The 16,730-nt window shown below is 31.5% G+C and overlaps 1 protein-coding gene across 2 annotated transcripts; it reads right to left on the reverse strand.

Annotated features, from left to right (window-relative positions):
• Positions 1–6,569: 6,569 nt before the first annotated feature.
• Positions 6,570–16,394, reverse strand: LOC143043223 (uncharacterized). 2 transcript variants are annotated; one of them, XM_076215634.1, is made up of 3 exons: positions 16,242–16,394; positions 7,645–7,820; positions 6,570–7,253 (listed from the first exon to the last, which is right to left on the reverse strand). In XM_076215634.1, exons 2-3 carry the CDS (start codon positions 7,800–7,802, stop codon positions 6,632–6,634), a joined length of 780 nt encoding a protein of 259 aa, XP_076071749.1. In that variant the 5' UTR covers positions 7,803–7,820; positions 16,242–16,394; the 3' UTR covers positions 6,570–6,631. The 2 variants fall into 2 exon arrangements, with proteins under 2 accessions (XP_076071749.1, XP_076071748.1); XM_076215633.1 differs by lacking the exon at positions 16,242–16,394 and adding an exon at positions 9,718–9,835.
• Positions 16,395–16,730: the final 336 nt, after the last annotated feature.

Genomic DNA, 16,730 nt, shown 5'->3' on the forward strand with positions numbered 1-16,730 from the left:
CCAAAGTCCATTGTCAGAGTAATATTGTCTGTGTATGTAAATCGTACTACTACGAGTGTCTTGTAAAAGAATTAAGAATACATGAGCACTCAAGTAATTGCAAATACAAAAATAAATCATTTGACAAGGATGAGATTTTGGCGACTCATTAGTCCTTCGTGGCTTAAATGTAGATTACATTGTATAACAAATCAGAGGACTTACCTTGTTTGTATTGGATACCTAAGCTTCACAAAAAAAAAAAAAAAAAAAAAACGGTGCATTCCCTGCATGTTAGTCTAAAGCATTGTCCATTAAATTGAAAAAATATGTCCGCAGTGAAAGAAAGTCTTCAAAAATACTGTGAAACTGTTTACTTGCGAAGAGGTATAAACCATTTGTGGATTCTAGAAACCTCTTTAAAACGTCTGGATAGTTTTAAATCTCGATCTTTTTCTGAAATTAGTTCTATGAAATCCTGTATACAACCATTCCCCATGTAAAATTGAAAAATCGTCCGAAAGAAAAAGTACACAATGCTTTTCAGCATAAAGATGGAAGCATACGCTATAAATTTAAACTTTGGGATACCATACTGCATATTTTGTTAATAGTGAACAAAAAGATAAAACATGCTACACATATGAACAAATGATCAGAATGCTGTAGTTTCTTATTGACAACATATTTGTTGAATTTAGAGATAGACGTTTTCAATTGTCGGCATTCCTATGGGAACCAACTGTGCGTATCTCCTTGCCGACCTCTTTTTATATTCTTATGAGTCGGAGTTCCTTCAAACACTTGTCAAAAACAAGAAGATCAGAAGAGCCAGGTCTTTAATTTCACAATTGAATGTATTGATGATGTTATTTCCATTAACAAGACAAACTTTCCTGATTGAGTTTCATTAATTTACCACAAGAATTATATATTAATGAATTAACAGACACGACATTTCATTTTTAAACTTATACCTCGAATTTGACATACACGGTCATCTCAGTACCAGAATCTATTTCAATTTTGAAACTATCAATTTCTCCCACCTTATTAGCAATGTACCAACTTCATCTGCATACTGGATATACATTTCTCAACTTCTTTATTCAAGAACTTGCAGCTGCTACTCAGAATTTGTATAACGTCACCAGTTGATCTGAGGTTGATGAATCAGGGGTACGTCAAAGGACGTCTAGTCCTTTTTCTAAACGAAAGTTCATCAGAAGGTACCAAGACCTTGTTTATAATTTTGCGTATCAACTTCACAAATACACGATTCTGGTTACTGACGTTGGGTCTCATCTTAATACCGTGTAATTGTATTCTTTAATTAGTCTTTTGGAATATTACTTTAACTGTTTAGTCTATTTTTGTGTTATTCATTTGACGTGGGTAGTTACTTATACATCCCGTTATTGTGCTATTGTTTTACGGTAAATATTTGTATTCTTTGCTTATGTGCTTTGTCTATAAGCCGTTTTGTGTTCTTTTGTTACATATATTGCTGTTTTCATAGTGATTAATGTTATAAAATCCATGTAGTCTGTTTTGTCATTATTACCTATTATGTCTGTTTGTTTTGTTCACACATCATTGTGAAAATAATTAATTTAATTAAAAGCTCAAATCGAAAAAGAGCCCATGCTTTGGTGAGGTCCTCATCAAAATCCATTACTATTTAGAAGTTATTGTTTAAATTGATATATTGGATTTCTCTGATTGTAGGACCATGAGATATCACCTTTCGGAGATGTTTAGAACCCCAGTAATAACATAATCAAAGAAACTGTACATGTAATGCTTTTGGGAACAAACACATGGCAGAGTTGTTTGTATGTGTTCTTCTTGTAGAAGACGCATTGGTGTCCTTGTGCTTTTGACACCAGAGGTTACATGGTTACTTAAGCCTGTATACAGGAAAAAAAGAGTGAAAAATTCAGTGATGGTTATTTTCTTTATGTGATTTGTTATGTGAAATTTTGTCTACTATAATGGACAAGATAAAACTTAACTCATGCCAAGTATATATTTGTTTTGAAGCATAGATAAATTCTGCAATTTTAGATTTTACCTTTTTTTGATTAAGAACATTGCTGGTATTGATTACAGCAATTCCTGTATTAGAAAACTGAACAGGAAAGAATTCGCAGTTTTCATCATGTAAAGTTTTCTACCTTACTGGTTAAAAAAAAATCTCAAATCTATTTATGGGATAGAAGTTATTTATGTATCACTCGTCCTGTGAATAATCTCTTATACATTTTAGAACATTAAAATGACAGTGTAAAAGGGTAGTTATTAAGTAATGTTACCCTAGCGGATGATGAAGATGTGAAAGAAGGTCATCAAAGATCCCAGTGGGTGATCTAGATTTGAGTGTCGTGTTGACATTTGGCTGATGTTAATGGTTTTGTCCCTGACTGCGTTGGTGTCTTGAAGTGGAACTTAATAACCGTATTACATTTACATCACTGCAGGCTACACTGGACAAATGTCCTACTCCTTCGAAGTTATATTTCCAACAATATGGCATTGCAATGCCTAGTTTCATTATCCAGAAACTTTCATTATATTCACGGAGAGGAATACTTAGTATAGTGCTGTTGGTATAGTGTAAATTTTCTCGTTGATGCATATTTTCATAGACAAAGAAGGATCGTGGTCTGGTGGATTAAAATGGTAACACTAATGATCTTTGTATTTCTATTTATTATCATATTAACTCATCAAATATTCCTGGGTTGAAATTGTAAATGCACAGGACGCGCGTTTTATCTACAAAAGACACATGATTGGCGCTCGAATCAAAATAAATTTAAAATGCCAAATAAAGTAAGAAGCTGAAGAGCATTGAGGACCAAAACTTAAAGTTATGCCAAATACAGGTAAGGTAATATATTCCTGAGGTAGAAAACCCAATGATATTATTTATTGGAACACACTAATCAAATGCCACAGTGTTCTGTGTAGCGAAAGATAGCCTTGGTAACCTGGGTGACCTATTATCCGGTTTGGTCTTTGTTTTTGTTGTATTTCTTATGCCTAAAGCTTCCAAGCTAATGATTTCACAAGGGAATAATCCAACAGCAGTAAAATTTCTTCTGGGAAGAAACTTGACATCGACTTGGTTGCTGTAAAAGGTAAAGTAACAAAAATACCAAACTCCAAGGAAAATGCCAAACGGAAATACCTTATAAAATCATAAAACCAAAGTTCAAACACATCAAACAAATGGAAAACAACTGTCCTGATTTGTAACAGGCATTACCTTATGTAGAAAATGGATCAAACCTGGTTTTATAGCTAGCTTTATCTCTCGCTTGTATTACAGTCGCATATATTTCCTTTAATAGTATATTGACAACAATGTGTGAACAAAACAAACAAACATAAAAGTTAAAATGTAAAAAAAATAAGGGTTCAGCAGTCAACATTGTGTTATAATCCTTTGAAATCACTAAGAAAGCAAATAAAAAAGGCAACAAAGAAAAACAAAATGTCATATAGACAAAACACAGCAGCAAAATAACATTATGGCGAGATGTATAAATATCGAGCCACGCCAAGAGGATATTCCCAAAAATGGACAAAACGGTAATGGTTAATAATTTACAAAGACAAATAAAAAACAAAATAACACGAAAAACTCTGTGATACAAATTCATATTTAAATGTGTTTCTTGAAAATCGGATGAATGAAATCACGTTGATCTGAATTTCCGAGTATATAGTTTGCCATGCCAAAACTATACTTAAAAGCATTTTTTCAAATTAATCCATTAGTTGTAACATTTTGCTTATCTCCTTAACTCGGTCAAGTTTATGCGGGTTTCTGTTTGGTTAACCATTATTTTTTTTTATGTTGTGTATTTGAAAAAAAAATGACACCGATTAATAACCATCAACGATAATTACTTTATTGAAGTCTCATTAACAATTTTAAATCATTGTCCTCAACATAAATCTGTTTTATGGTGTTTATTTTTGAATAGACTTCTATATGTAAATGAATGTTAAGCGGTTTTCTCTATATATATAATTTTTATAACCACAATGGAATTATAAAACTGTCTTTGACATATTTGTAAATATGTTTTATTCCTAAATCATTGAAATTTCTTTTACTTTTTAATAATGGGTCAAACGTGAAAGTGGTTAACCAGCTCACTGATTGTGCAAAAATATGTACAGCAATTGTTAAATCAGGGATATGAGAACCTTTACTATTCAAACTGTCCTAAGAAAATAAAAGTATATGTTATGAAGTCTACTGCATAAGTAGATAGTGATTCAAGCCATTCAGTTAGGTATTTCTATTTATATAAAAAAGAAGATGTGGTATGATTGCAAATGACACAAATTAACAACTATAGGTCACCGTATGGCCTTCAACAATAAACAAAGCCCATATCGCATAGTCCGCTATAAAAGGCCCCGAAATGACAATGTAAAACAATTTAAACGAGAAAACTAACGGCCTTATTTATGTACAAAAAAAAAATCGAAGAACAAAAAGGTAACACATAAACAAGCGACAACCACTGAATTACAGACTCCTGACTTGGGACAGGCACATACATAAATAATGTGGCGGGGTTAATGTATTTAATTGATAACATAAAGCATTTATTAAAACATACAATTAAACCAACTATTTATAAACTACATGCGTCCGAAGCTCTTTTCTGTGTTCACCTTCATCAAACGTTGTTCAAAGCCGAATATTTCAGAGCCAAGGATGTATAGAAACAGAAGCAGTTGAAGAGTTATATGATTGAAAAGGATTTAAATAATAGCCAAAACTATAAAAGTTGAGTTATAGAAGCTGTATCACCAAAAAATCATTCATCATCACATCAAAGTAAGTATATCACTTCCAGATTTTTGGGGTTTACTTACTGTAATGAGCAAAACCATATACTATATCCCATCAGGGATTGATTGATTGTTGGTTGCTAAACGTCCTGTGGCAAATATTTCATGCATGTTCAGAACGATGCATTAGGGACAATACACACGTAACCTTCTGGGTTCGACAATATCATCGCCGGTTTTCATGACAAGTCTTTTTTTAGCCTTATATTTACTCTTATCAAATTGCTATCCGTTTATATCTGGTGATCAATTCAACAATGTTTTTGGAGGGTTTGTCTCATTCTTCAATCGTTCGTTTTCCGACACCTAGATTTCTTTCTCCTTTGTTACAAAGTCATTTTCTACAGTCTCCATTGATCTGATTTGACATTCGGCAGAACATTGTTAATGTTGCAGTGCTAAACAAACTAACAACAATTCATTGAAATTTTCACAAAATATGTTATACCGTGTTGACAAAACATATTATATAAATGAGTAACTCCAATGTTATACTTTTGTTATCTTTTATAAGAAATAGACCACCGAAAATCAAATAAAAAGTAATTACTTTCTATCAAATACTTCGATACTATCCGTACAAAAACAACTATTACTTCTATTATACTTGGATATTGTCGTCGTTTGTCAGGTCGGTCTGACATAAACTTTCTTAAATAAATGTTTAAGTTATTAAAGAGATAGCATCTGATCTATAAAAATCTATTTTGATAAGACATCAATTAATGTGTGCATATTAATCCCGTTTTTGGCATTTTGTCACAACTGTCTAGTTTTTTTAAAAACAATAATTTATTGATTACATCGACCTGGCCTTGAATAAAACGTTTTTGTTGTTGCAATGACGAAGTATTTATTATGTGTTCGAATTATGAAAATCTTCTACCACATTAATCAGAATAAAAGGAGACTGTTACGTTAAATTAGACATAAACACAGTCACAAAAACCTTTAAAAGAGGTAACAGCATAATATGAAAAGTGAATCCACAAACAATCATAAAAAAGCCCTCCCTCCATAAAACACTCAGTTTGCGTTTCATTTAACCATCAACATGCATATTGTGACAAAGCATACATAAAATGAAGACAAATAATTCCAGCTTGTTTTTCCTTTTTTTCCATATCAGTCCACTTGTCGAAATGTTATTATTAAAAGGTTAACTCAGAAACACTACCATTTTTGATTGTGTTCGTTTTGTTCAGTTTTTAGGTTATAGTCAAGGATACATCAGGTCAACCAGGATTTCATGGAACCAATAAGTGTTACTTTCATTCGGATGTTTTTGGTTGGTTTTTTTTTTTATGTAGTATGTGTTTTGTAATGCTGTTGGTCTTTTGTCGTTTTTCGTGTTAGAAATGGCATTGCCAGTTTTTTTTCTCGGCCTCTACGTTTCAATACTCCTTTTATATCTTCTGTATCTTTTTTTACTACTTATGAGACCATGTAGATCTTTATATATTATAGACATCTGGGTTTTTTTGTAGTAAGTGTTTTGCCTCATTTGTATATTTCTTACGTCCCATTTTATAAAGAAATATTCATTTTTTAAACCAGTAAGCGATGCCTACCACAATTGAATGCACAGCATACTTAGGATAAAAAAATGAAAAATGACAGTCAGTTGTATTTGTATTTTATGACGTATCTAGTACGTATCTAGTACTTCATAACAATGATCTACACCGAAACAAAAAAGGTTAACTATAAACTAATATAAATATATTTTAATAAATAGCATTTTGATTTTTATGAAATGTACAAACACCTTGATTTATTTCACCGATCGGAATCTCAAGCGGAATCGGGTTAGGTTAAGTCTTTGTGAAAAAGGCTTTTTTGATTTCTTGATGAAGTTGTCTATAGATGTTGGAGAGCTGCTTAAAGATGATTTATCTGAATTGCTCTGGGAATCAATACTCGACTCACTGCTACTCGATGATCCATGTTCTTTCCCATGATAAAAATTGTGGTTTACATCACGTTCACAGAGTTCTTTATCAATGGTGCAACTGTTACGTTCTTCGCTTATTTCTTTTAAAGGCACACTTATTTTACTTCCACACAAACTTTCACAATAGTTATGACTAGAAAAGATATTGTTTTTGTTACATGTATGTTGTCGTTGCTGATGATCACTGACGTGTTTTAAGCAGACAGATGCTTTAGCGTGATTGTTATTCTGACCGTGTTTTAAACACCCCGATGAACTAGATTGAATGTTATTTTGACTGGAAGTATCACAGAGACATTGTTTGGTATTTCTTTGAACATCAGAATGAAAGTAACACTTATTGGTTCCATGAAATCCTGGATGACCTGATGTATCCTTGACTATAACATAAAATAAGCCACCATCCTCCTGCACATACGGCATCCAATTGTCTTCGATATTGCTAGAAAAGAAAAACAACGATTTTATTGACTTTTTTCCCAAATAATACGATTCATGTTCATGCTTTAGTCAAGTAACTATGTGAAATACATGTAAAAATTCAGTGTTACAAGTGAGAAGTATTTAGCAATGAGGCCATATATAACATGCTATACGGAATGGGTTTTGTTTATTGTTGATGGTAGTTTGTTGCTCTAGAACTTTTTCAAAATGATTCCTTTGTCTCTTGTATATATATAATTGTGTCATTGAAAATCATACCACATTTGATTTCGGTTCAAAACAATCCTAATGATCTATTCTCCGCGTGATTCGTTTTCATTTATGAAATATACATCAAAGTATATTAAGATAATAAATTTAACATAAAATATGAAAAAAAGACAACATACCTTTGTGACAAAATGCTCCGTATTCCATCAAAATCGTCTAATTTATTTCGTCTTCGGCATTCAGATATTGGTGTATTTAATCCAAACATGCTCTGTCTAAATGGGTCGATGTTTTTCTTCTTCGAATTAGTTCTTATTTCAGGTATCAATAAGGTCATTTCTCTTTGGTACTTTATCTGTAAAGAAAAGTAAAATGAGCAACTGTTGTGCGAATTGTAATTTGTGTTAATCAACATATAATTACATAAGATGTATGTTTCATTATAATATTTTATTCTGATTGACTAACTACACATCACGTGTTATTCCGTAAGCAGTTGCATGGGGTTGTAAAAGCGTTGACCGTGCGTACATTTTTAGAATGAAGCGCTTCATACAAAATGTACTTCGGTCAACGCTTTTACACCCCAATAAATTTACAAAAAGAAGCATTCATATCTTAAATGCAGATCTGATACATGCACAACACATTATTTTGTTAACGATAATGCGAGGCGAGCATTGTATTACCATGTTCTTTGAAATTTGATGAATTTAATCATTCAAACTAATCATTTAAACTAATCATTTAAACTAATCATTTTGAAAGTGAATTGTATGGTAATGACATGATTACTGAGGGAATACTATGCTGAATTGGCACAATATAGGTAAATATATACCACACTATATCTCCTTTAAACTTTTATTGACATAATGGTGCAATCTACTTTATCTTAATACGAATTTATAGATTTTTCTTGACAGTTCGACACTGATACATTTTTGTGATGTATATGATATACAATACTCAATGTAAGGACGCCTGCCACGCAAGGTTATCGTTTAATTTATAGTGTATATCACTATAAGAGGGTAGGTTTCTTGTTATTCCAAACAATCAACACATTCATGTTGATTAACAATGGACATTTGTTTTAAACAAAGGCATTTAGAGGAAAGCACGCTTATTCCGAATATGTAACTTTATCCAAGATCATTAAGGTCGTTTTTTTTATTTATTTGAAAAGTCAAAACAGAAAACAGCAAATTTTGTGTGAAATAAGTGCTCCTAAAGTCAAGTATGAATTATGGCATTGTTTGCTACCCGTTTCCCCTTGACATTACAACTTGTATTTGCGCATCGTATGATGAATGACGTAAGCATTGCAGGAGACGCTTTCGGGGAGATGCTCCTTACTCTCATCCGAGTCAATCATTTCTTTTGTTTTCATTTTATGTTAAATGTTTTTTTTACAAATATCAAAAACGAACTTTGGTTACTTTATATTAATATAGTTTGAGATCTTTTAACTTTCCGGAGCTTATTGACATAAGTTTAAAAAAAAAACAGAAAAAAAATTGTAGAGGATAAAAAGAGTACAATGATTATGTAATCCTATTAGCCGAACAAAATAAGACAATAGTATGGCTTAAAATAGAGATGATGAAAGGACAAACAGTCTGTAACACGGTGTAAGGGGTGTCAGTCACTGGTATTCCGGAAGGCAAACATATCATGATCCACTAGTTGCATCTGTATACGAAAATAATGACTTTGAACACAGCGTTTTGTTTATTAAAAAAAAATATTCTCAACCGATTTTTCTAGAAATTCTTTATCATTATAGTATTAAAGTAATAGCATATAACACAGTTTGAATCAATCTACTCTTTACTGCAGTCGAGCTACTGGGACTATATAAGTACATTTAATGATAAAATATATAAATTATACGTGTCAACATAACTAATTGATGGCCAATGCATTTAACACCAAAACACATATATAAACAAGAAATGCACAGTGTACAAAATGCTAAAACGCTAAAATGAGCAGAAAGGAAAAACGTTTTCGATTTTCATTATAAAAACATACATTGGTTTTTTTCTTATCTAATTGACCTGTATTTCAGAACAAAAATCGATATATCTGGTCACCCGTCTTTTTTTTTTTTTTTTTTAATTTTAATTCATTTTTATGACATTAAATCTACTTTAAATATATAAAAATGAACCCCAAAAAAATAAATAAAAATAAAATCAATTAAATGTATACGTTACACACTAAATGTTATGATATTATATGCCTACCTAGTTTTTCTATACTAAATACGTTCCTTTTATATACAAGTATTGTGAATGAATGCCAGTAATTTTAAATGTCTTATGATATAAAGTGCGAGTAGAAAGCGTAAGTGAACCACATATTTTTGACGTAAATAATCGATGCTCCAATCATATATACCCATATTTAAAGATAAACCTCCAATTGATATCTTCAGAGTCAAAGTGGTAACTATCACATACTATTATATTACTAAATAACAGGGGTTTTTGTACAGACGAAAATTTAAATGCAGTATACATATATCAAAGTTATGATTGTGGTTTTGGTTTGCACTAATTTAAATACAATTTCCAATTGTTGAAACTGGTAGCATTGTGTTGGGAAGATGATATAGTTCGTAAAGATTGTACCAAAGCGACATTTGATACACCACAGATATTTTTCATAATGTAATTATATAGTCGTCCTACACCGTTGTCTCGTTATTTTCATAAAACAGAGAGTGCAATTTTAGTGATCTTTAAAAAAAAAAGGGTATTTAAGGACTTTCCAATGATGCAACCGCAATTATAAGTCGATTAGGATAGAAAATTCGATGACCAAAAAAAAACAAAAAAACAAAACAAAAGCCCCTTTCCCCCTAAAAAAAACCGCCAAAAACAACAACAAAAAAACAGAAAAAAAAACACACACACAAAAAACGCTAGTCTGAAAACAAACAAATTACCATCACAAACCCTCAAGTGTCCCGGAAGGGTAGGGAATCTTGTGGTTACTCGTATTCTTTGAATAACCAACACTAGGGAGATGTTAAAATGTGGCTTTTATAAATCGAGCATATTAGTCATGGTTAATAACATTATATATGATATAAACCACTACGGATATGCTCGATTCGTTATAACTGTCAACAATAATGTGCTCCTAATTTTTTTTAAGGAGAGATAGCATGTTTAATATCATGAACCTTTGATGCAATGGATTCATTCTAAGCAGCAGCTTACTAAATTTTGAAATAAGAAACACAAACTTGATTTACAATTTGTATGAGAGTAAGCGTGGAATTAATAACGATGTGACACGTGTTTGCTAATGGCCAGTATCAAGTATTTACACATATAAAAGACATAGAATATACAAAGTAAATATTAAAAATATGGAATATCCACAAGTATATTGAAAAAGGGTATACTATCAAGTGTTTCTAAGAATTTATGCATCCCTGACTCATAAAAGTTTCGGTTTAAGCGTTCCAGACGAAGGATACCCAGAAAAGCACTTTAAACGTACAAACAAAATAGTTATTTCTGCATTTTTTTATTGATAAAATACTGATTTTACTTTCTAGAAAAGGAAAATGTGGGTGTACGAATCAAAGTTACCAGGTCCATGCCATGTACTGTTCTGTTGTACAACAGCATAGGATCTGAGAGGTCTGGGCGCCCACTAAATTTTTTAACCCCGCCATATTCTGTATGTGTCTGTCCCAAGTCAGGAGCCTGTACAGTGGTTGTCGTTTGTTGCTGTGTTACATATTTGTTTTTCGTTCATTATTTTGTACATAAATTAGGCCATTTGTTTTCTCGTTTGAATTGTTTTACATTTGTCATTGCCGGGCCTGTTATAGCTGACTATGTTATATGGGTTTTGCTAATGGTTGAAGGCTGTATTGTGACCTAAAGCTGTAAATTTCTGTGTCATTTAGTCTTTTGTGAAGATTGTATCATTGGCAGTCATACCACATCTCCTTTTTCATAGTCATCAGAATTGAATACCAAACACATAGAAGATCATAGACAAAACAAAATACCATAAAATTGAGAATGGAAATGGGGAATGTGCCAAAGAGACAACAACCCGACCATAGAAAAAAACAACAGCAGAAGGTCACCAACAGGTCTTCAATGTAGCGAGAAATTCCCGCACCCGGAGGCGTCCTTCAGCTGGCCCCTAAACAAATATATACTAGTTCAGTGATAATGAACGCCATACTAATTTCCAAATCGTACACAAGAAACTAAAATTAAAATAATACAAGACTAACAAAGGCCAGAGGCTCCTGACTTGGGACAGGCGCAAAAATACGGCGGGGTTAAACATGTTTGTGAGATCTCAACCCTCTCCCTATACCTCTAGCCAATGTAGAAAAGTAAACGCATAACAATACGCCCATTAAAATTCAGTTCAAGAGAAGTCCGAGTCTGATGTCAGAAGATGTAACCAAAGAAAATAAACAAAATGACAATAATACTTAAAAAACAACAGACTACTAGCAGTTAACTGACATGCATAGAACAGATATTTTCCCAATAGCCTGCCCACTATAATTTGGAATTTGTATCCCCATTTAAAATTTCGGGAGCTTTTTCAGACACTTTGAAATAGTGATGCTGTGCTTCTTAACATATATCAATAATCTTCAAAACCTAAGTATTCAATGTTATGTTTGTCGTGTGTTTGCATCAAATTCTAAAAAACTACTGACACATGTTTCCAGTACCCATATGATCAAAACTACTAATGCTGTTGCAATCAACACAATTAACATAAAAAAAACCGACGTGATTCTTTCACACAAATAACACTAAATAAATACGTATTGCAAAGTGTAAGTTTATAATGACATCAAAAGCACTATTGTGTGTCAGAGTACTCAGCACAAGCGGTTAATGTGATTGAGGAAGATCATCAGTGTCAACACGTATCTAGATTCCTACTACCTCAAATATCTGACAATGAACTGGAATGTACCATATATCAGCAAGTCAGTGTCACGTATTCCACGTATTACCTACTATGATATTTTTGTAAGCTTTGCAAGGTCATTGTTCGGTATTTATTGCGATTTCATATTCCTTTTATGAGATTAATATCATGAAAATCGCAATTTCTACCTAAATATATTCTTTTGAAATTATCAGGTCTTATAACGAAAACATATTTTTTTCTGAATTAAAATCGGGTAAAATTTATGATAAGTCAATCAAATATTGTCAGTCATTTAATTTCTATGAGATATCTTGAGATATGAAAGTTAATTTTAAAATATTTGACTTAATATTTCATAAACATCTTCATTAGTCTATGTGTGTAAAATCTAAATACATTTCATCTTGTAATAAAATTCATTTTATTGCTTGTAAAAAGTAATTTTAAAACGAAGATCAACAATCCTCGATTAGCATTAATAAGCAAACAGAAAAAAACTGGGAGATCAGTTATTTCAAAGAATCATTTATTGCTACACTATCAGATTTCTAGATGAAGAACATTTTTTCTGTTCGCAAAATGAAATATTCTCATCTTTTTAAATAATGTGCTTTTGCATTTATGTGTTAATAGTGTTGTTGTCCATAACAAATTACTAACGGCAAATTCTTAATATTTATATAGCACAGTATTATAAGCTTATTATTTTACAAAAATCTCAAATCCAGATAAAAAAAAAACTGTTGAGGCTTACTGTTGACGTACAAGAGAGTCGAAATATATAAGAGTATTCAAACTCATCAGCCGAAAGATATCAAAGGGTATTCAAACTCGAAAGCATACTGATTACACTCTGACACGAAAGACGACTCGAAGTCAAACAAAAGTACACAAATCACAGCATAGAAATTAAAACTGAGCATCACGAATCCCACAAAAAGTCCGTGTATAATCATGAGAGTTAGCAGATCCTGTTCCATATGTGGCGCCCATCGTGTCGTTCATGCAAGTTGAAAAAGGGGGATAAGTCTTATTCTAGTAAGGGAAATAGCTCTACAGTTACAGCAGTACTGGCATGAAAATACGGATTTTTTGTTATTAAAATTTGCTGTTACAAAATGATAGAAATTATTATAAATGAAGGAATGTATTTCCCTCATGCAAAGCTCTGATTCCTTTCATGGATTTGGCTATACTTTTTGGACCTTTTGGATTATAGCTCTTCACCTTTTATATAAGCTTTGGATTTCAAATATTTTGGCCACGAGCAACACTGAAGAGACATGTATTGTCTAAATGCGCATCTGGTGCAAGAAAATTGGTACCGTTAATTTTATTATTGTTGCGTCTGTCATCATTATTAATAGAAAACTTAGATAAGGTTTCAAGCATATAAATAATATGTAATAAACTCAAACGATGAACCTGACCCATGTTACTAAGAACCATGTAAACATACCTAAAGAAAATGAAACATATTAATTATAAATTTGGAACAGCCTGAGTATTAGATATGTACTTTTATGTTTTGAGACTTGAATTTCTTTCCGTTTTAGAAAAGTCTATATTTTGCGCATGACTCTTGGTTCATTTTCGGAAAAATTACAAAGAATAAAACTGTATTAACTGTTTTTATTCTGAAATCCTTAAAATGATTTCCCTGGTTGAATGATTAATTTTTTTATCAGTTTCCTTGGTTCTATGATTTGTGAATATTGTTGATTAATTGGTTGCAGCTTGTCACATGATAAGTGCAACAACTAAAAAACGTATTTAGTGGAAATTGTATAGAATGTTCAGAAAAAAATACTTCCCGTTCATAAGGAAACGTGTTTTATGCTGAATTTAGAACGTCTATTTTTAATTATTTCATCCATGTTTTGTTATTAATGATCATCAAATGACTGATGAATAATCTTAATCACTTATATAAACTTTCTCTTCTATCCAAACTCATAATATTTAAGATGTTTTATTATTATGTTTTATATTTTAGTTAAGTATAAAGGACTAAGACTGTGATTAACTGACAATTACTTCAAGGACGATTTAGTGTTCAAAGCTTTCCCCATTTATTGAAAATAATATTGACGAAGAACTAGATCAACAAAGTGACATTTGACATTTGTGACACGGCTACGAATATTTAGAAATAAAGCGATTACAATTAGTTACTTCTTTTATTGCTATTTTATATGTTATAAATAGTTCACATGAGACTTGCGTAGTCCCAAAACAGCAAGAACCCGTTAGTTTGGTTCATGTGAATAAAAATTCTCGGATGTGGGATATACGTAAACGACTAATGTATGTCAGATGATAGTCTGATAGTCTGATAGTCACTATAAAATTGAGAGTGGAAATGGAAAACGCGCCAAAGAGACAACAGACAAACCAAAGAGCAGAAAACAGCCGAAGGCCATCTTCAACACAACGAGAAACTCCTTGTTTTTTTTTTGTTTTTTTTTTATATTTATCAGAAGTCTTTTTTTATTCTTAATTCAGCTTAAATAAAGCAACACCTTGCATAACCAAGATACTTTAACAAATAAGACGAAACATATCCATTTACAAAAAAACTGTAGATTAATGATAATTTAAAGCAATTATTTTTGAATTCAGTTTATTTTTTGGTTGCTTTTATAAAACGAACGCAGTGCTATCATATTCATATTAAGGTTTTCAGTCAGTGTGGGTTTTAAGATATACCTCCCACCAAGTAACAAGAATCCAAGCAAACACCAACACCAATGTTTACCATTTTTGAATAAAGAAAGTTTCAGAAATATGTTTCATGTTATAATTGAACAAGTGCTCACGTTCCGTTGAAAAGTGTCACTCAATTAACTATTTAGAAAGATTTTACTTGTTAGATTATATTTTGGTTATTAACTTGTATTAAATATTTACCGAGAACCAAAACAAAGTGATACTTGACATACTTCGAATTCTCTGACATATTTAATTTAGATAATTTTAAACGTTTGATGTCAATAAAAATGTTGAAGCATAATTGGTCTCCATTTGTTAAAGATATTTCCCTAACATAGTTATCTGTATAAAGAAATAACATTTTAGTATGCAGAGTAAAGGAATCGACAGGCAAATATTTCCCAATTCATCTGAAGTATTTACTGGTTTTTTTCTTCTTCAAATCATATATAAATATAAAAATAAGTTGGTAGCCGTCAGTGAGAAAGTAATGTTAATGATCGAGTTGAGATTTTACAAAACATGTTTAACTCTGCCATATTTTTTTCAGGAGCCTCTGGCCGTTTTAAGTTTTGTATGTTTAATATTTGCAAGAATTTGATCTTTGCAAATTTATAATATTTTGTTCTTGGACCGTATTTGTCTTGTCAAAACTAAAATTGTTATAAGATAGTTATGCATATTATTAGTTACATGGTCTTAGTTTACCAAAAATAACAGCAAAATTTATTCTGCAAACTAAAAATATTAAACGCATCTTATTTTAGAACGAATAAAAAGAAAATGTGGAGGATACGTCAATTAGACAGCAACTTAACAGCACAAATTGCAACGAAAAATAAAGTCATGCATCGAAGGTGTTTGGCAAAGAAAAATAAGTCTCAATCACTGAAGCTCGAATGATGAGTGCTTCGTGCCAATTTATCATAATAATGATTTATCCATTACATAATTGTACAAATTTACAAAATAGGCAAAAGTTACAGGATCTAATAAACTAGTATTTTGGAGATGAATTCTCTGTAGTACTTTTAGTGTCAACTAAAATGATAAATGATCTATACCCGTCAAAATATAAAATAAAAATAAAGTGGGATTTAAAAGAAATTAAAATCCGTTTACTCACCCAAAATGGCACAAAATACTTGAGACAAATCTAAAGTGTTTATGTACATAGTATGTCCATTAGTGAATATCGGTGTCGATTTCGAACCCTAATGTGTCAATCCATCATAAAAACTTCACTGTATGATTCCATTTAATATGTCAAGTGGGTTATCGTGTATCTTTACATAGAAAGAAACATCTTTGTTGTAAAATGACAAAAAATGCACATATATTAAAAAATGTCGATCACATATGTCAGATATGAATTCCTATACTGCAATGTTATATCTTAATGTAATTTAATGAGGTACGAATTGTTTAAACGTGAAAATAAGCTATTCAATACTATCAGGAAACTTAGCTCATATGCAAGTCGTGGTCTTATATGATATATTTTAACTGACAGGGCAAGTTTGGATCTATATCAAAACAACCAATGATAATGTATGCATACGACAGTTACCGATTGAACGCTTTTGTACTTTTTAATAAGATTAAAACCAATGCG

The sequence above is a fragment of the Mytilus galloprovincialis genome, chromosome 8, assembly GCF_965363235.1.
Source record: "Mytilus galloprovincialis chromosome 8, xbMytGall1.hap1.1, whole genome shotgun sequence".
In the NCBI taxonomy this organism is placed as follows: Eukaryota; Metazoa; Mollusca; class Bivalvia; order Mytilida; family Mytilidae; genus Mytilus; species Mytilus galloprovincialis.

Excerpts from the sequence above, each read along its gene's own strand:
- LOC143043223 (XM_076215634.1), bottom strand. The coding sequence starts at position 7,802 with ATGACCTTATTGATACCTGAAATAAGAACTAATTCGAAGAAGAAAAAC. Across the intron at positions 7,254-7,644 it reads CGGAGCATTTTGTCACAAAG|CAATATCGAAGACAATTGGA; the intron begins GTATGTTGTCTT and ends TTTCTTTTCTAG.